Genomic DNA, 20218 nt, shown 5'->3' with positions numbered 1-20218 from the left:
ACAGAAATTTGTTATATATTGCCATTAATCAAATTAACTATGTTTTGATACATTAGATAAGTTTGTTTTATATTCTTGCACCAAAAAAATCTGTTTTATATATTAAAGCACATATGGAGTAATGAAAAATAATTGAATGCCCACACAACAACCACCAACACAACTGATGTATGTTACTGGTATGGTATATACACGAGCAGGTGAAAAAAGTCAACAGTCCAATTTAGTCATCGTAGCCGTCAGTCCTTTCTATTAATAACTCTATTCCAAAATAATGAATCGATCAAATCATTTTCACACCTTAGCTTACCAGCATTCTATTGAATTGTGAGACTGAGTCAAGTCACTCATGCTGATCCCAACACAATCCATCCATTGAGAGCTTGGTTTTGGACCTTACCATAAATGCCATCCTTCTTGCTGGTCCTGTATATGTTGCTTGATTAGTGATTGTGGATTCACAAATCAATCTTTGGTATCAAGCTATATCCATGTTGCATTTGAAGATAACAAAGGCTAAGCAAATAATCCCTAAAGCATAATGACTAATGAGTGTGACAAAGAACAAAAGCACAGCTTATGTTAGCATCACTATAGGTTTTGCTTTTTGGTTTCCAAGTATTTCACAACTTGAGATCATAAAATTGAATAGAGAAGCAACATTACTACTCATTACCAAAGCCTGCAACTTCACTGCTTTAGAAGCACACCACATTCTTTAAGACAAGCACGTTGCTAACAATAACATTCAATCATTTTTTTCATAAGAGAGAACTGATTGAGCACGGAAAAAAGTGGACACTTTGTATGTCAACACAATGACATGGAAAAGTTGAGGCAGAGCCACGACAACAAAGTCGCTATGACCATTACAGAGGCTTTCGGCAATGGTGGTGGTTGTTTTGGTGGCCTCAACTGCAGATCAAGGTTTGGAGGATCTGAACTTCGGAGGGTTAGTGTTTAATGGAAAAGTAACTTTAAATTCATTTTTTTTTTTAAATTTAAAATTAAATTAATCATAGCATATAGAGTAATAAGTGAAGGTCTCATGTTCTTCTAAAATTAAACCAAATTAAATCTTAGCCAAAACAGAAAACCATATATTATGAGAAAGTCTTCAATATTTAAAATGTAAAATTTATTTTATTTTATTTTTAAATATTTAAAATAATAAAAGGTAGAACTAATATTGTGTCTACAAAATTTATATTTGGTCTTGTGACTAGAATAATCCCATTTTTAATTAGAGTTAGTTATTGTTGTTATCAAAAGTTTGTTAGAATCCTTGCCAGATAGGATGCTGAGCTGGCAGGGCCTAATTGTTTCTCAGCAACCGTAAAATGCTCTATATAAGGAGCCTCTTTCTCTCTATCCATTACATATGAAGATAATAGCTAACATCCCAACTAGGTTGGCATTTTAGCCGCTACCAATCATTTGAAAGCATGCTCAAATGTATCAAAAAGAAAATATAACAGAGAAATGGAGAGGCATGGACCAGCTCAAATGTATCTAATTCATTGCTTTATAATTTAGTTAGGCAATGGGAAGTGGGGAGAGTTGATATTTTGTTTTTGGTGTCTGTAGCTTTTTTGTCTGCTCAGTTTGGTGTGTTTATTTTGTATCTTAACTATCTTTAACCTAGTAGACCTTTTGCTTGGGTTAGAGGCTTTAATTTAATAAAATATACTCCATTGCCTACGAAAACAAAGCCAAAAACTAGGAAACCAATTTTATAGCACTAAAGTTTTCTCTAATGAAATTAGTGAGGGAATCTCACCAAAAAAAATGCTAACATTACAGTTGGCAAGCGTATCAGCATAGGCATTCCCTTCAAGGTAAATGAGAGAAACTAAAGGTCATTCTAAAAATCAATACAATTCTTCCAACAGTTAAATCAATACAGTCCTTCAAGGAACCAAATTATCATCATTAATAAAGACAGAGATTTTTTTTTATTTTTCTATAAAGGCAATAAAAGAAAGAGACAAGTATAAAATTGGGGGGGACCAAGCCAAAGACCCAATAAAACCAGAAAAAACCAAAAAGAACATGAATCCTCCTATGAAGTCTACCACTTCAAAGGAGAAAGGATCAAAACTACCAAAGGTGGTAAAAAGTCCACCACCACTGAAAGCTACCAGAAAAGACTAGTTATTCAACACAGGCACTGCTTATCTACAAACCTGTCCAGCAACAGAACTAGCAAAACATAAGAAAAACAAAACTGTCAACTTGAAAGTCACATATATTTGGGATTGCTTTTGATCACACCCTTTTTGGAACGAGTTTGTATATGATCACTGCTTGTGCTTTGAACACCTTTATCACTTGGCTTATTAGCATGCTTCTTATTATATTTTTTCTTCCTTCTGGACATAAAAGGAGTGAATGAACTCCCCTCATCAAAATCTCCTTCAAGATTCTGCTCTTGCTCGTCACTCATAGATGTCTCTTCATCAACTAAATCCCCCCACGCAGTTTTGAATATGCTTAAACTCTTCATTGCAGCAGTGCTAGGATGAGTTGTGTTTGCATCTTTGGGGACTGGTTGACAATAAAGGTTCCTGGTGAGAGTAATTGTCTCAGCTGGACAGGTGGAGACCAATTGAATTCCTGAACAATTTTCAAAAGCTGTGTTATTATCCATACCCTGAGATTCTGTGTTATCCTTCTTTCTATCAACATCAGCAATGTTTTCAACATCCAAAGATAATTCAACTTGAGTGGTAACTTTGTTGAGAATTGTACCATCAACTAAAGGAGCTGACTTAGGAGAACCAAAGACCAAGTCATCCTGGTTTGGCAGAGATAACTAGACGAGAATCACACTCAAGTCACAAGTTGTCCCACCCTTTTGTAGACGTGTATTCAATAAAAATCATAGCACCAATCAAAGTGGATTGCTAACTCTTCAACAATCTTTTTAAAAAGATAGATAGTGGTAAAAATTGTATTGCTAACATTTTCTTGAATAAAATTCACTATTTCAAAGTGGAGAGATACAAAAAATGAATGTCTAAGTAAGTTTGATTGGGAAGTTTGAAAGTACTAAAAGTTTGATATATCTAGGGGGCCCTTGTGTTGTGGCATCATTCCCCAAATTAAACACGGTAGTAATACAAACAAGCTCCTTGGTATTTCGAAGCTTGTTCTATTGTTCCCCTAATGTAGTAAAACTTTAATGATTGAAATATACAACGAAGAATAGGACACAACATAGTGTGATTAGGCTTTCGTTGTTTTTTATCAAATCTTTCTTACTGAAGAATCTCACAACTAACACAGCTGAGGTCTAAGGCCCTTGCAATGATCCTTTTTTCTCATACAACATCCAAAAAGAGCAGGCCCTTTGACAAAGATTTCCAACATAAGCGATTGACTGAAATTCTCATCACTGGATTAATTTCTCACTTAACTATTAAAAAGTTCTTTCTCAATGAAAAATCATCTACTGACTTACTTGCATGTCTGAGTCAACAAGCTGCTCAGACTGGCCACAAGGCCAATTCCTGATCCAATTGGCTCGTTTAAGCCAACACCGATAGGGATACATAAATATTCTTCCAACTAAAAGAATGAAAATTAAGAATAAAAATTCGGGTGAGAATCTGAATTGGTTGATGAGGTAAGACACAGCGAATGGATGTGAAGTGGCGGTAGTGGTGAGGAATTAGAGAGAAAATTGGAAGGGCAAGTGGTAGAGTGTTGTTGTTGATATGCCAAATGGATTGCGGCAGAGAAGTGCCTTCAACATTGGAATTGGTTTTGTGGCAGAAGGAAGAACACGATTCAACAATGCTCGCTTGTTTGGTCAGAAAGGGGTGCTTTGAAGTTTGCTTTGGGGTATACAAACTGTGGGAGAAGCTTGAGTTGGAGAGAAAATGGATGTATTTGTACAAAGAGCTCAATGGAGGATCATGGTGTTGGGTTAGCTTTAAGTTGGGTTTGACCAATCTATTACCAAACAAATATTCCTTGGTATAGCTTTTAAGTTGCATCAGATTTGATTGAATTTACCTCAACTTCTGACGAAGGAATTACTAACTCGTTACTATACAATCAAACATCTGATAAAGGCATGCTAAAACCTGAAAAGCCTCCCAAGAAATACATCTCTTTCATTTTCACAACACATTACCAAAAGTATGACTGTGTGAGATCAGTTATAAACTAATAAGGGTTCGGGAATGATAGTAGATGATGCCAATACTATTTATGCACAAAATCAATCAAACAACCACCTGCGTGGTTACTCCTCTCCTACATCAGAATTTATCTAGACTAGAACAACATATGTGTTTGCCACAAAAGGAGAGGCTCCATTTTCGTAAACATTCTCCAAAATAAAAAATGAAAGAACACGGTGAACCATGACTGGTCAAAATTCAAAAAGGCCGCAAACTATTTAATAACATTGTATGAGTAATAAATAATAGAAAGATACTTAAAAATTAAAATTCACTTAAAAGTATAGTGATAGAATCCAAAATTTCAAAAGAACGGACTTACCTAACCAGAGAGATCATCTCTCCTAACAAACTTTCAACAATATTTCTCAATGTTTTACTCACTCCCCTTTCCTCTCTTTTATAACATAAATCCTCTCCTTACATAATATTGCCACGTCAACATTAATTCGAATAAAGCCCAAATCTAGTATCCTATCATATAATGTGTAGAGCACCAAAGGAAAAACATATAGGCAAAGTACTGAATAATCTCAAGCTTAAAGTTTCAATCATTGAATTGAGTAGACTTGCATACAAAGTTTCTTTATACTTCTATGAATTTTTGATTGAACAAACATGGAAGGAAAACTAACACCACAAGAAAACATTCCCTGACCAAATAAATACAAGACCATTCGATTTTTATGAAGTATAAGATAAATCATAAGGTATTATTATGATCAACTATGACACTCTCGTCCAGGTTACCAAATAAAACAAGTCAACTAGATCATCCCCTACATTGGCCTAGAAAGAATAAGCACTTACATTTTAAGACTAACAAGCTAAGTTTACATTGCAAAGGAAGATTACGAAATTACCTAATTTGTGAATGGCATGCCATTGTTTTCCATTGTGTATGCGTGTTTCATTTTTCTTCATACAGCTTTAATAGATAATCAGACTCTTCCTTAAAGCTAAAAACAAACTTGCTCAAGAACATTTTCCCAGAATAATCAAATGGTGCAACTAAGCTTGCATTCTTTTTCCTCAAACCTTTCATCACAAGATATTGCAAAACTGAGGCCCTTGGAATGATCCTTTTCTCCAAACTATAACTAAAAATATGTGGCCTTTTAGCAAGTGCCAAGGAATCCCAACCCAATTGATTGACCCAAAAACTCATCACCAAATTAATCTTATCAATTGAAGTCAACAACAAGTCAGGACGACCTCTAAATGCTCGAATAACATCTTCATCAGACCAACCCCATTTCTTAAAGACATCAACTTTCTCATCCCAAAGTTTTTTACTCATACCTTTCTTGGCTATCAAAGCAGCCCCAAAAGTAGTGATTGGGGGATGAAACCCTAAACCTTTAACTTCCTCCAATGACTTAATCAAATCCTTTGAACAAAATATAGATGGTTTAATTTGAAGCAATCTAGCAATGACAGAATGAGACACGCCAAAATCAGACATCAGATTAATATTAGCCACAATAAGGTGATGGGGATAACTAGCAACCCATTTCGAATGTCGAATTAAGCAAACAATTGTATCCTTGTTAGTTTTAAAGAACATTCTTAACAATTCAAAAAGAGGGATTATTCGTTTGTCCAGGCTACTTTGTAAAATTTGAGGGTTTGAAGTTAACAATGAAATAATATGAGATGAAGAAGCACCTTTGGATAGAAAATATTCAAACTTAATTTGATTATTCTTCAAGCTTAATTCCAAGAACTTAGGGTTACATCTAACCATGTGGACAATGTCAGAGGAAGAAGCACCTATGGAGAGTAAAAATTGAAACTTTGGGAGAATCCTTTTCTGGGTATCGCAGGAAAGAAGCCATGGTTCCCTTTTGATGACATTGCGTATATGTGAGTCGGTGAAACCGTGATTTTTGAAGAAGTTGAGAACTGAATCAGGTTTTTGTGAGGTTTTGAAATAAAGCTGTTTGGAAGCTTTGAGTGCGAATTCATGTGAGAATCCAAATTTGTGGATGAGGTAGGATACGGTGAATGAGTTTGAATCTGAAGTGATAGTAGTGGTGAGGAATCTGATAGAAAATGAGGTTGTTGATATGGCAAAGGCATTGCGGAAGAGAAAAACTTTGAACATTGGAAAAAGCTTCAACGCCTCAACGGTGCCCAGAACAACCGTGTTTGGCTTTCACCATATAAACGGAAATTCGATTTATTGAATAACCAAATATTTTATCTTTATCCTAGAATATATTGCTTTATTCAATAAATTTAAAAAGAGAAATGATAACCGATGTAATTTAGCAAGTGTACATTATTAATTGAAGGTTAATTTTATAACTTTTAAAAAAGAATTGCAATAGTAGTGTACACTTGCTAAATAGTACACATGTTAATTTTTTGGTATAAATCGAGTATCCTCTGCGCGCAACTGCGGAGATTAATCCCTCGAGCATTGTAGGACCCAAATAGGCGGCAGACTCTTCAAATTATCATTGTAGGAGAACCTTTATCTTATTGTCTGTCTATTTCTCATATACAATGAAAGTAAACAGACTTGTGGCCTTTTTTATTTAAAGAAAATATATCACCTTCCATGGTGTTTCTTATATTTTCTTTCATAAGCACACATATGTCCATCCAATCATCTTTTCTCAAGCAAAAGTTATGGTGCATAAGGAAATTCTTATGCACGTGCATAAACACTTCACAACCATCAGATCTAGTGTACATGTGTAATAATCCTAGGCTTCAACAACTTCATCTCTCTGTTACCGCCGGAGATACTCACCAGAATCCTCTCTCTGTTACCGCCACAATCCCTCCTCCAATTCCGATCAACTTCAAAATCACTTCAATCCCTAATCGATTCCCACAACTTCATCAAACTTCACCTAAAAATTCCCTCAATTGTTCCTTAATCCTTCGACACAAGTCCAATCTCTACCAAATCAACGATTTCTCTAACCTAACCACCCGCATTAAACTCAATCTTCCTTTCGAAGGCTTCAACAACTTCATCTCTCTGCTCGGTTCATGTAACGGTCTTCTCTACATCTTTTCCAATGGCGAAATTGCTTTATGGAACCCTAACATCCGTAAACATCGCATTATCCCTGATCTCCCTATTCTTATTCCTGATCCTTCTGCTTCGTCACTGTTTGTGTTCATGGTTTCCGATCTGATGTTAGAGGGATTTATGGCTGGGAAACTGCTGGAAACCATTAAGTACATCTAATGGTTTTCCACAACAAAATGGTTTTGGCATTCCGGTATGGTGATGATGACGGTGATGATGATGAATGACGGTGTTGATGATGAGATTGAAAATTCTGGAAACCATTTCCACAGCAAAATGGGTTTGGAGTACAACTCACATAAATCATTTCCACAGCAAAATGGTTTTGGCATTCCGATACGGTGATGATGATGAACGACGATGAGATTGAAGATTCCAATGGTGATGATGATGAACGACGGTGATGATTCAGTTTGTTTCCGCGTTTGGTTCGTTTTGTTTTGTTTTGTTTGGTTTTCTTTGGGGTGTAGGAAGCAATTTTGTTGGGATTTATGCACCATAACCGCTCCCTGCTATGGTTAAGAACAATTTACACCATATCCTCAATATCACCTAATTTCTTTTTGTTCTTTTTTTAAAAAATTAAAAATTTAAGTATGTTAGTGTTATTGTTGTGCTGTGGGTGGGGGATAAAACCCTCAACATCCTTGTCACTCAGCTTTTTAACTCTTTCACCCTAACCACCAAATGAAAGCTTATATCTCAATTTTAACGCGGAAACTGCGCACACTTGAGTGCTATAAAAATTTGATTCTAACCTTAACCATTAGGTACAAGATACGATTTATGGTTGATGCGTACGAAAAAATATTTGTTGGCAGAGGTCAACCCTTAAATGGATCACAATCAACTCAAGAAGGATAATCTTTACAATTGCATGTAGAGGCTATGAAAGTATATTTTGACCGCTCATAATCTTTATGAAGTGTCATCTAAAACATTTCTGAATGTAACAATGGTTTACACAAACTTCAACAAATGAATTTTCAACTTCCCAAAGGAGGGGTCTGATCCTATTTATAAAACATAAGAAGTCGCTCCTTACATATTTTCATTCACTCATGTTACTACTCTTGTAAGAAAAATTCAGACTCCATAAAAGGTAAGAAACATGCATTCAAAAACAATTTACAATCTTGACAGTAGTAATCAATGATGCTATCAAAGGCTCTGAAATGTTTGGATGAATATGTTACATGTGTTACAGTCATATAGTTTTGCCATGTCCATGGTGTTCGGGAAGCATGACTGGAAGAGAAAACGGATGTATTTGTACAGACAGACGAGCTCTATGGAAATTCATCACATCAAATTGAAAATATTCAATCGGGTGGCCAGTTTATACTTAATTTAAATACAGCAACCTTTTTTTTTTTTTTTTTGAAAGAAGCAACCTTTCTAAACTGTGTAGAAACCAATATTTGAAACTCAAATACATATATGCACCATCAAATAAACTTTTTACACGTTACATTTGCGTCTACTCTTGTTATTGACCCAAAAAATTGGTGTTTTTATCTCCCTTTGAACTAAAATGTTTTAACTAATGCTCTTGCTTTGTCTTGAACTTATTTTCAAATTGTCTTGAATCATCAAACATATCTTTACCAACTCCTAACAATATGTAGCTTCACTCAGTCTTGAGCTTTTTTTCAAGCCCATTCTCAAAACTTTCTTGCCACACAACTACTGGTATGTTTGTTTCCAAGGCAGAAACGACTATAGACGCACGTCCACCAAAAGCTATGATTTCCCAGATGGCTCTAGACGCATGTACATCGTCGTGAACGTGAAACCGAACACAATATACATGTCATGTGTGCAGCCTCCAATAAAGGCTTGTCTTCTTCTAACTCATCAGCTACACCCTCACCTATATGGATCATTGACTTTGGAGCCTCCCAATCACATACATCTTGTCTAATTTTAAATCTTTTGTATCTTTACATCCCATTTCATCTGTGCCAGCCATGATTGCTGATGACACTCTTGCTCAAACTTTACTTTTTCCAAGAATAACATTATACTATCTTGTTACCCCTTCTTGTCACTCATAAAACATGTCGCTACATCACAGCTATGTAGTCAACCAATAAAATTCACCAATCACCATATATTGTTCCACCCCATACTCTAAGAGAGTTCAGGTTAACGTTAGGTTGGGTTTGACCAAATCTATTATCAAATAAATCAAAATTCTTCAGTATAAGTTGAGTTAGATTTGGTCGAATTTGCCTTGACGGCTGACAAAGGAATTACTGACTCATTGATCCTCAATGAAACATCAGATAAGGGCATGCTGAAACCTGAAAAAGCTTTCCAAGAAATACATCCCTTCCATTTTCACAAGACATTACCAAAAACATACCCTGTGAAATCAGTAAGGATGAAATTAGATGATGCCAATACTATTTCTGCACAAAATAAATCAAACAACCACCTGGGCGTGTTCTCCTATCCTACATATAGTCAGTCAGAATTTCTCTAAGACTAGAACAATGGGTCTATTTGCAATAAAAGGAAAGGTTCCGTTTAAGCAAATTGCTAAACAAAAGATAAATATTCTAGAAAATGGAAAATGAAAGAACACAGGGAACCATAGTTGGTCAAAATTCAAAAAGGTCGCAAACTTTTTAAAATCACTGTATGCGTAATAACAGAAAAATCCTTAAAATTAAAAGTCCGCTTAAAAATAATAAGTGTATAGAACCACATGAAAAACAGATAGGCAAAGTATCGGATAATCTCAAGCTTATACTTCTAATTTCAATCATTAAATTGAGTAGACCCGCATACACAGTTTGTTTATACTGCTACGATTCTTGATTGACCAAATAAATGCAAGATCATTTGAGCTTTTCTATATCTACTAGATACAAGGCATAAGATAAATCATAAGGTATTATTTTGAACCACTATGACACTCTTGTCCAAGTTAGCAAATAAAACAAGTCAGCTAGATCATCCTCTATGTTGGCCTAGAAGTAACAAGCTATGGTTACATTACAAAAGAAGATTACGAAATCACCTAATTAGTGAATGGCATGCCATTGTTCTCCTTTGTGTATGCAGGTTTCATTTTTTCCACATATAGCTTTAATAGATAATCACACTCCTCCTTGAAGACAAACTTGCTCAAGAAGAATTTCTCGGAATAAGTAAATGGTGTAACTAAGCTTTCATTCTTATCTTGCAAACCTTTCATCAAAAGAAATTGCAAAACTGAGGCCCTTGGAATGATCCTTTGATGTAAACTATAACCAAACATATGTGGACATTTAGTAAGTTCCAAGGAATCCCAACCCAATTGGTTGACCCAAAAATGCATCACAAAATTAATCTTTTCAATTGAAGTCAACATCAAACTAGGATGCAACCTAAATGCTTGAAAAAAAGTTTCATCAGACCAACCCCATTTCTTAAAGACGGCGACTTTCTCATCCCATCGTGTTTTACTCATACATTTCTTGGCGAACAAAGCAGCCCCAAAAGTAGCCGTTGAAGGATCAAACCCTAAACACTTAACTTCCTCCAATGACTTAATCAAATCAGTCGAACCAAATATAGATGGCCTTTTTTGAAGCAAGCTAGCAATGACAGAATCAGAAACTCCAAAATCAGTCATCAAATTGATATTAGCGGCAACAAGGTGATAGGAATTAAAAGTAACATAAGTCGAATGTCGAAGTAAGCAAAGAATGACATCCTTGTTGGTTTTCAAGAAGCTACTTAACAATTGAAAAAGAGGGATAATTCGTTTCTCCAAGCTACTTCGCAAAATTCGAGGGTTTTCTGTTATGAATGAAACAATATCAGATGAAGTAGCACCTTTGGATAGAAAAAATTCAAACTTGGGCAAAATTATATTGTGGGGTTGTAATGAAAGTAACCATGGTGCTTTTCTAATGATGATTCGTATATCAGAGTGTGAAAAATCACGATTTTTGAAGAAATTGATAACTGAATTAGGATTTTCTGCGGATTTGAAAAGAACCTGATTGTTGTTGAAAGCCTTGAGAGCAGATAGAGGTGAGAAACCGAAATTGTTGATAAGGTATGATACAGCGAATGGGTGTGTTGTTGTGGTGCAGAATCTTGTGAGTGAAATTGGGAACGAGAAGTATTGGTGCAGAAGAGAGTTATTGAATTTTGGGGTTGTTGATTTTGTGGTGATGATGCCTAAAGCAACATTCTGGGAAAGAAACAATTTCTTCAACATGGTTTGGAAAATTTAGTCAAAGGTTTAAGAGTCAAACGTGAGGGTTTAATGGGAGTGTGTGTTATGTTACGAAGGAGACGTTATTTTTTTTAGCTTAAAAAAAATCTGAACTTATTTATGTTTTTTTATTATCTAAAAAAAATCACCTTTTTAAGTTTTTTTAATTAGTTCATGATGTGTTACCTCCTTGCGTTTGGAAAAAAATTGAAAAAAGCTTTTCATTTTAGAATAAAAAATAAGTTTTTATGATAAAATTGTTTTTTTTAATTCCTAAACAAACACTTAAAATTGATTAAAATGATTTTTTATAAAAAGAAATAATTTTTTTAAAAAAAATCTGAAACAAATGGACCCTAATTTAATTAAGATAACACTACCAAAAGAAAAAATAAGATAAGGTTATGTTTTCTTATTGAAACAAAATAAATTTTTTATCTCTTGTTCAATTATTTCAACAAATTATCCTTAATCTTGCTTATTTGCCGGTTAATAAAATTGGATTATTTTGATAATTTACGTTGTATGTAGATTCGTTTTTACATTAACTCTCTGATTATTAGAGAAAAAAGACCCTAGTAATTGTTAGAGAAAAAAGACCCTAGTAATCCAAAGTTCTACTGAAAAACAAATAAATTTCCAACAAAAAATTGAACCATTCACTCTGAAATCAAACAATTAGTAGAAGACTAGAAGAGTGAGTGGACAGACGGACTCGTCTTTCCATTAGTAGAAGAAAATACATATACGAGGAAAGTTAGTCTTTCTCTACAAAAATAGGTAAGTTAGTCTTTACTTTTATTTCATTTTTTATAATAAGTTGGTATTTCTTTTAGTGGAATTTGATCATTTTCTGTGTACTCTTACTAGCTTCCCTGTATACATATTTTACATAATCCGACCATCCAACTTTGATTTCAATAACTTCATAATCTTATACTGTGTTTGGTGTGGCGTTGGAAAGTGAGAAATCGCGGTAGGAAACCACATTGACTTGGAAGCCATACTTTCTAACTTCTTTCTTTTCACATCTAGTGCTCTTTGAGATGTACATTTAGCACATATACTGCCAAATCAAACAGGCTATTAGTCAACAGAGCTCAACCATTGGTCAAGATTCTCACATTCTTCCCTTTGCTAGTGTAGTTGTTCTCGAGTCTTTGGTGTCGACATTCTCTATTTTGGACGATTATCTTTGTAGTCATTGCTGTAATTCTTTTCTAGCTGAGGTGTGAAGGGTGTCCCCCTTGGCAGTAGGATTTTACTCCCATGTAAAGCAAACATGTTCTCATATGACAAGTGATAAATATGGTTCTCTAAAATCTACTAATGTTCATTTAATCAGCAGAATTGCAAGCGCCTTCAAACCACATATTGATCGTATAGAACAACATTTGGTTCAATTTTTTATGGCTTTCTAAGATCACTTTCAAGGGCTTCAAATGATAATTTTACACCACACTCTCTTGTAATGGTTAACGAGTTGTTGCCCGAAGAAATTTGATCAAACCTCGCTTCTTAACTAGGCAATGAAGTGTTGAGGAAGGAATTTTCCCAACTCTGAATCTATAGATGAATATAGTTTGTAATGATAATATAGATTTTTACAAATAGAGGGAACATGGAAAGCACAATGTCCAAGTTTAAGTCGAAACAACCACAGCAGTCTTCTCAATGGCGCCCATCATCAATCATTTCAATGAACTAATAATAGTTGGGGGACAAAATCAATCAATCCAGCACCTTAGTCCATAATCTTCTCCTTCAAAAAAGCATACAATCATATTTTCTCTGGAATAGAACATCAGGTGTGCTCCTCAATATTTAAGGAGTAGATAAATATTCTTCTAAATATAAAACAGAAGAACAAAGTGAACCCCTACTGGTCACAATTCAAAAAGGCTGTAAAACTATTTGATGTCATTGTGTGAGTAAAAGAAACTCCCTTAAAATTAAAAATTTGCTTAAAAACACAGTGTGTAGATAACTAAAGGAAAATTAGCTACCCTAAGTACATAATAATCTCAAGCTTAGAGCATTAATCATAATATTGAGTAGACCAGCCTACATGGTTTGTATATACTACTAAGGGCTCATGATTGAACAAACATGGAAGGAGAATTAACACCATGAGAAAACACTCCCTGACCAAATGCAATACCATTTGAACTTTTTTTTTTTTGGTTCTAAACCATATGTACTTTTCTATATTTCTAGATATAAGACATAAGATAATCATAAGGTATTATTATCATGACAAGTACCACATTACAAAAAGAAGATTATGAGGTCACCTTAGTGTATGCAACATTCACTTTTTCCTCATGAAGCTTTAATATACAATGTGTAGAGAACAAAAGGAAAAGTTGTTCAAGGATGCACTTACCAGTCTAAGGCTGAAAGCTTTAATCATGAAAACATGTGAGCCTGCATATATAATTTGTATATATACCATGGATCCTTGGATTAAATACACAAGGAAGAATAACTAACACCATGAGAAAAACATTCCCTGGCCAAATGAAAAACCATCTTCCACATATAAAGGGCAACTTGGTGCACTAAAGCTCCCGCATACGCAGGGTCCCGGAAGGGGTCCGACCATTTTTTGGTTATTGCACGCAGTCTTACCCTGTTTTTCTACACAAGAGGCTGTTTCCAGTACCTGGACCTGTAACCTTTCAGTCACATGACAACAACTTTACCAATTGCGCCAAGGTTACCCCTAGACATAAAGAAATTGTAACTAAAATGTACTAGATGTAAGACCTATGCACCAAAGTAACTAAAACTGATGATAAGATAAACAAATAGTAGTCCAAGTTAGCAAACGAAACAAGACAACTAAACTAACCACTATCTTGTCCTAGGCATAATAAATACTTCAAAACGAGGAAGGAGCAATCTAAGGTTGAATTCCAAAAGATGATTAACAAGTTACACATTCGGTAGATGGCATTGGCATGCCATTGTTCTCTTTTGTGTATGCAAGTTTCACTTTTTCCTCATATAACTTTAATAGATAATCAGACTCCTCCTTAAAGCTGAAAACAAACTTGCTCAAGAACATTTTCCCAGAATAACCAAATGGTGCAACTAAGCTTGCATTCTTTTCTCGCAAACCTTTCATTAAAAGAAATTGCAAAACTGAGGCCCTTGGAGTGATCGTTTTATCCAAACTGTAACTAAAAATATGTGGCCTTTTAGTAAGTGCCAAGGAATTCCAACCCAATTGGTTGACCCAGAAACTCATCACCAAATTAATCTTATCAATTGAAGCCAACAACAATTCAGGACGACATCTAAATGCTCGAATAATAGCCTCATCAGACCAACCCCATTTCTTAAAGGTATCAATTTTCTCATCCCAAAGTTTTTTACTCATACATTTCTTGGCCATCAAAGCAGTCCCAAAATTAGTCATTGAAGGATGAAACCCTAAATCCTTAACTTCCTCCAATGACTTAATCAAATCCTTTGAACCAAATATAGACGGCCTTGACTGAAGCAAACTACCAATAACATTATCAGAAACTCCAAAATCAGACATCAAATTGATATTAGACACAATAAGGTGATAGGGATTAGTAGCAAATGCAGTCCAATATCGAATTAAGCAAAGAATGATATCCTTGTTGGTTTTCAAGAACCTACTTAATAATTCAAAAAGAGGGATTATTTGTTTCTCCAAGTCCAAGCTACTTCGTAAAATTCTAGGGTTTGTAGTTAACAATGGAACAATATCAGAGGAAGAAGCAGCATTGGATAGAAAAAATTGAAACTTTGGCAAAAACCTTTTGTGGGGTTGTGATGAAAGTAACCATGGTGCTCTTCTGATCATGATGCGTATGTTGTCGTGTGAAAAGCCATGATTTTGAAAGAAGGTGATGACTGAATCAGGTTTATCTGCGGTATTGAAACGAACTTGCTTGAGGTTGAAAGCTTTGAGAGCAGATTCATGTGAGAACCCAAAATTGTTGATGAGATAAGATGCAGCGAATGGATGTGTGACTGATTCAGATTGAGATGTTGTGGTGCAGAATCTTGTGAGTGAAATTAGGAACGAGAAGTGTTGGTTGAAAAGAGGGTTGTTGAATTTTGAGGTTGTTGTTTTTGTTGTGTTGAGACCTAAAACAACATTCTGGGAGAGAAACCATTTGTTCAACATGGGTCGGGAAATGTGAGATGGTTTCGAATCAAATGGTCGGAGAGGTTGCAGTTCAAAAGAAAGGAATTGCATAGGAAAAGGTAAGATTATAAATCTAAGGTTAATTAAGATTTTGGTCCCCGTAAATATCTCTGCAGTTTTGTTTTTAATCCCTATAAAAATAAATTACACTTTTTAGTTCCTATAAAATTTTCCGTTAATGTTTTTAGTCTCTGTTAAATTAAAATTTGTTTAATTATGCTTAAAATTTTAAATTTTTTAATGATTTTTTACATACTTGTTTAAAACATTATAAAAGGTTCATGCACAATAAATTAGCTCAAAATTTTATTTTTAGGTCCAAATTTTCTTTAGTTTTATCTTGAATTTTTGGCGTTTTAAAAAAATTATATTTAATTCATTACATGTTAAAAAATTCTAATTTTTTATAAAAGAGATTATTATAATGTTCTTAACATGTCTGTTAAAAATCATTTAAAAATATAAAAGTTTAAGTATAATTAAACAAATTTCAATTTAACAGGGACCAACACATACTTTTAGCCCTTGTAAAATTAAAATTTGCTTAATTGTGCTTAAACTTTTAAATTTGTAACATATTTTTCACATACTTACTTAGAATATTATACAAAGTTCATCCGCAAAAAAGTAACTTAAATTTTATTATTATGTCCAAATTTTCATTAATATAATCTTGAAAATTTGGTTTTTAGAAAAATTCATATTTAATTCATTACATGTTAAAAAACTAAAAAAAATTACAAAAGAGTGTCTTCCGATGTTATGAACATGTATGTAAAAAATCTTTCAAAAATTTAGAAGTTTAAGCATAATTAAATAAATTTTAATTTAACAGGGACTAAAAACACTAACAGGAAATTTTGTAGGGACTAAAAACTGTGATTTATTTTTATAGGGACTAAAAACAAAACTGCATATATTTATAGGGACCAAAAACTTAATTAACCCTAAATTTAAGGGTAATAGAGTACTACCACGTTCCTTTTTAATTGTCACTTTTTGACATTTTATACAAACCAATACAATCAATAAATATTACTACTTTTGATACGATACTTCATACTTTTACTATAATAACCTTATTCATTTAATATCTCATTTTATATATTTCTCTCTCCACAATAAATAACTAAGGATAATATTGGTAAAACAACGTTTAATGTTGCATTGAACTTTGAAAGTGACAGTTAAATTGAAACAATATTTTTCTCCAAAAGTGACATTTAAAAAGGAACGGAGGGAGTAATATTTTAAGGAAACGTTAGCGAGTGTCCTCGGAACACTAGCCTTCAAATGCTAACTTTTTTTTAATTTGTGTAATTAATGCATTGAAAATTGCAATGTCTAACTTTTTATGGAATAATTTCTTCTTGTTTTTTTTTTTTTGAGGGAGGAATAATTTCTTCTTTTGGAACCCTTAAAAGTGCCCCATAGACACTTGTTAATCAGACTCATATTTTAATTATAAAATTTCATTAGATGGGATAATCCACAAATTGGGGGAATAAAACGTGGAGGATTTTATGGAATAAGATGGAATGAGTTTTGTTATATTCCATTCCATTTTGTTTTTTCAAATCGAATATATAATTATCAGGTATGACAACAAAACTCATACTCGTGGTTACCCGCCTAAATTAATATTCAATTTGACGAGTTTTTCTTGTTTTGACTGAATTTTGGTATGAATTGGAGTTTTCCCCGATTTCAAAACACGGGTATGAGACAGGTAACGGGTATATAGGCACCCACTCGGAATCCATACTCAAATCCGTCCCGAACGTAGAAAATTACTTTATGTTGATATGTCATGTTATTTTGTTTGATAATTGTCGTGTTATAAAAACTACGATATTTAAAGGAGCAACTAAATCAATCAGTCTAACAAATGTTAAAGTGAGCATATTGCTGGATAATGCATTACAACATTTCTCAAGGGGTTGATAGTGTTTATGGAGGAAGCAACAATTTCTCAAGGGGTTGATAGTGTTTATGGAGGAAGCAACAATGTCTCAAATTATATGGCCATTATTAATGATTGTAGACACATGTTAGCAATTGATTTAACGAACTCATACTTGAAGTTCATTTGTAGACAAGCAAACGGTGCTGCTCACAACTTAGCTTAGGAAGCTCCATCTAATCCTAATTTTTATATTTACTCTAACATTCCATCTTGTATTTCTAACATTCTAATCAATGAAATGCAATAAACTTATTTCTGTAAAAAAAAAACATTTCTCTAAGGGTTGCAAAAAAAACTTATATTTTTTATTAAAAAAGTAATATTCAATGCGGGGACGGGATATCTGAACCCGTCGGGAACGAGGTGGGATACAATTTTTCATCAATGTTGGATATGGATAGGATAACAAGTATATTTATATGAGAATCGGATATGGGACAATAATATGTCATGTTATAAGTTATTTCTAGTGAGTCGTTGATCCAACCCAAACCGACTCATTCATCATAAAGTTGGGTTGGTTCATATTTTCCATAAAAACAATACAAGTATTTTACCTAACCCAAAACACGGCTTTGGCCAAAGCCGGTTCAACCCTTCTGGGGAACACTCTTACTTGCACGCAACCATACAAAGGTGGCATCAACTTGACTTCAATCCAACAACAAACATTGACATAGAGAACTCGTTGCAAGCTTTGCTTTAAACCAGTGGCGGAGCCAGGATTGTTATAAAGCCTAGACAAAAAAAATTTGCAACACATTTATAGGTGTTTATATAAGAAATTGCAAGAAAATAATAAAAAAATCTAAAGAAATTGCCTAATTTATAGGAATTTATATAAGAAATTCAGAGGAAATTACATAAGAAATTGCAAAAAATTTGGGTCGGGGCCTGTGTGCATGCCCGGGTCGCCGGGCAGTGAAACTGCCGCTGCTATAAACCCCACATGCTGTGCTATCAACTATGCTTACTACTATTAATCAATAGTTATTATTTAGTTTCTTGGTCATCTAGAGTTCTACGAGAACGTTATCTTCTGGACTTAATGAAGTTCAAACAAATTGTGAAGTTAAACATATTCAAATGTGTGTTTAGAAATTAAACAATTTGTGAAGCAAAACTGATGCTTATAAATTTTGCAATTTTGTCTTTACAATGGAGCAGGTGCTGCATAATGGTGCCAATATCATATTCAAATGTATTAGAGCTGTTCTGCTAAGGCTCCATCATTTGGATTAATGAATAAACAAATCCCAATGAGTTTTTTTGTGTGCTCTTGTTCATCATTTTTGTCCGGGCACCAAGATGGAGTTTTGTGATGTTGGAAATCGTATATCCTTGTTGTGTATCACCGGGGCCACCACTGTAATGATCATTGTTGATGGCCAAGTCATGAATCATTGTCGCGAGATGCTCAGTTGGGTTTCGACCACAATCCCCTTCTCCATCACCACGGAATCTAGGATCCAACACCAGTGCTACATAGAACCTTCACGCGACAATAGCAGAAAATTGGACAAGAAAGTCGGGTTTTTATTTTTCTGATTTCGAACGTCCGATACGTCCAACATATCAATCCAACTGCAGTGACTGCATATCATTGAAATCTTAAAAACTTACATTTATAAGAAAACATTTAATGACTGTCAGATACAACCAGTTTCCCTTTTATTTCAGCAATATTTCCAACTCACCATCAGATAGAACTTTTCAAGGAAGAGCCTCTAGAAGACAAGGTGTAACTGGACAACTGATTAACTATAATTCTCGTTGTTATGTTAAATGTATGTTAATATCAAATTACCAGTTTCGTTCGCCTCTAACCTATAAATATTTGAATGCCTTCCAAATTCTTAAACAATGGGGTGGTTGGACCACCCCAAGGCCCTAATTATTACATTGTTGTTTTGCTTACTTACATTATCCTTCAACCAGACATCAAACAAAGGCATGCTAAAAACTGGAAAAGCATTCCAAGAAATATATCCCTTTCATTTCCACAACAGATTACCAGAATTATTACTTCTGATATCATTAATCAACTAATAATGGTTGGGGGACGAAAGTATATGACGGAAATGCTATTTCTGCACAAAATCAATCAAACAGCCACCTTGGTCTGTATTCCTCTCCTACATAAAGGCAGACAGTCAGATTTTCTCTAGACTGACTGACACAACAGCTGTGCTCGCCATAAAGGGAGAAGATCCCATTTTTGCAAATATCTAAAGAGTAGTTAAACATTCTCCAAAATATAAAATGAAAGAACTCGGCGATTCATGTCTGGTCAAAATTCAAGAAGGTTGCAAAACTGTTGAATAACATGGTATGGGTAATAGAAAAATCCTTAAAATTTCAGCTTAAAAAGATAATGTGTAGGGAACCAAAGGAAAATCAGCTAAGCAAAAGCACTTCATAATCTCAAGCTTAAAGTTTCAATCATTAAATTGAGTGGGCTGGCTACATAGTTTGTTTTTACTACTATGGATTCTTGATTGAACAAACATAGAATGAGATATACAACCATGTGAGCATTTTTATATTTTCTAGATATAAGGCATAAGATAAATCATAATGCATTGTTATAACAATTCAGCTAGACCAT

At 34.2% G+C, this 20218-nt stretch overlaps 3 protein-coding genes across 5 annotated transcripts; all 3 read right to left on the bottom strand.

The window, feature by feature from the left end:
• Positions 1 to 1843: 1843 nt before the first annotated feature.
• Positions 1844 to 6374, bottom strand: LOC25488166 (transcription termination factor MTERF15, mitochondrial). Its single transcript, XM_013607832.3, is given in 3 exon segments — positions 1844 to 2616; positions 5054 to 5103; positions 5106 to 6374. Coding segments are annotated over 2 exon segments (1242 nt in total). The 5' UTR covers positions 6298 to 6374; the 3' UTR covers positions 1844 to 2616.
• Positions 6375 to 8529: 2155 nt separating this feature from the next.
• Positions 8530 to 11538, bottom strand: LOC25488164 (transcription termination factor MTERF5, chloroplastic). 2 transcript variants are annotated; one of them, XR_003009163.2, is made up of 3 exons: positions 10268 to 11538; positions 8634 to 9608; positions 8530 to 8603 (listed from the first exon to the last, which is right to left on the bottom strand). XR_003009163.2 is itself a non-coding variant. In XM_013607830.3 (2 exons), exon 1 carries the CDS (start codon positions 11456 to 11458, stop codon positions 10268 to 10270), a length of 1191 nt encoding a protein of 396 aa, XP_013463284.1. In that variant the 5' UTR covers positions 11459 to 11538; the 3' UTR covers positions 8530 to 9608. The 2 variants fall into 2 exon arrangements, 1 of the variants encoding a protein (XP_013463284.1); XM_013607830.3 differs by having other exon boundaries at positions 8530 to 9608.
• A 1435-nt stretch (positions 11539 to 12973) lies between these two features.
• LOC25488163 (uncharacterized) lies at positions 12974 to 15691 on the bottom strand. Of its 2 annotated transcripts, none has more exons than XM_024777526.2 (2): positions 13842 to 15691; positions 12974 to 13217 (listed from the first exon to the last, which is right to left on the bottom strand). In XM_024777526.2, exon 1 carries the CDS (start codon positions 15621 to 15623, stop codon positions 14385 to 14387), a length of 1239 nt encoding a protein of 412 aa, XP_024633294.2. In that variant the 5' UTR covers positions 15624 to 15691; the 3' UTR covers positions 12974 to 13217; positions 13842 to 14384. The 2 variants fall into 2 exon arrangements, with proteins under 2 accessions (XP_024633294.2, XP_024633295.2); XM_024777527.2 differs by having other exon boundaries at positions 12974 to 13211.
• Positions 15692 to 20218: the final 4527 nt, after the last annotated feature.

This window comes from Medicago truncatula, chromosome 2, assembly GCF_003473485.1.
Source record: "Medicago truncatula cultivar Jemalong A17 chromosome 2, MtrunA17r5.0-ANR, whole genome shotgun sequence".
Classification (NCBI taxonomy): Eukaryota; Viridiplantae; Streptophyta; class Magnoliopsida; order Fabales; family Fabaceae; genus Medicago; species Medicago truncatula.
Note: the sequence above shows the minus strand (reverse complement) of the source record. Positions and strands in the feature narration are given on the sequence as shown.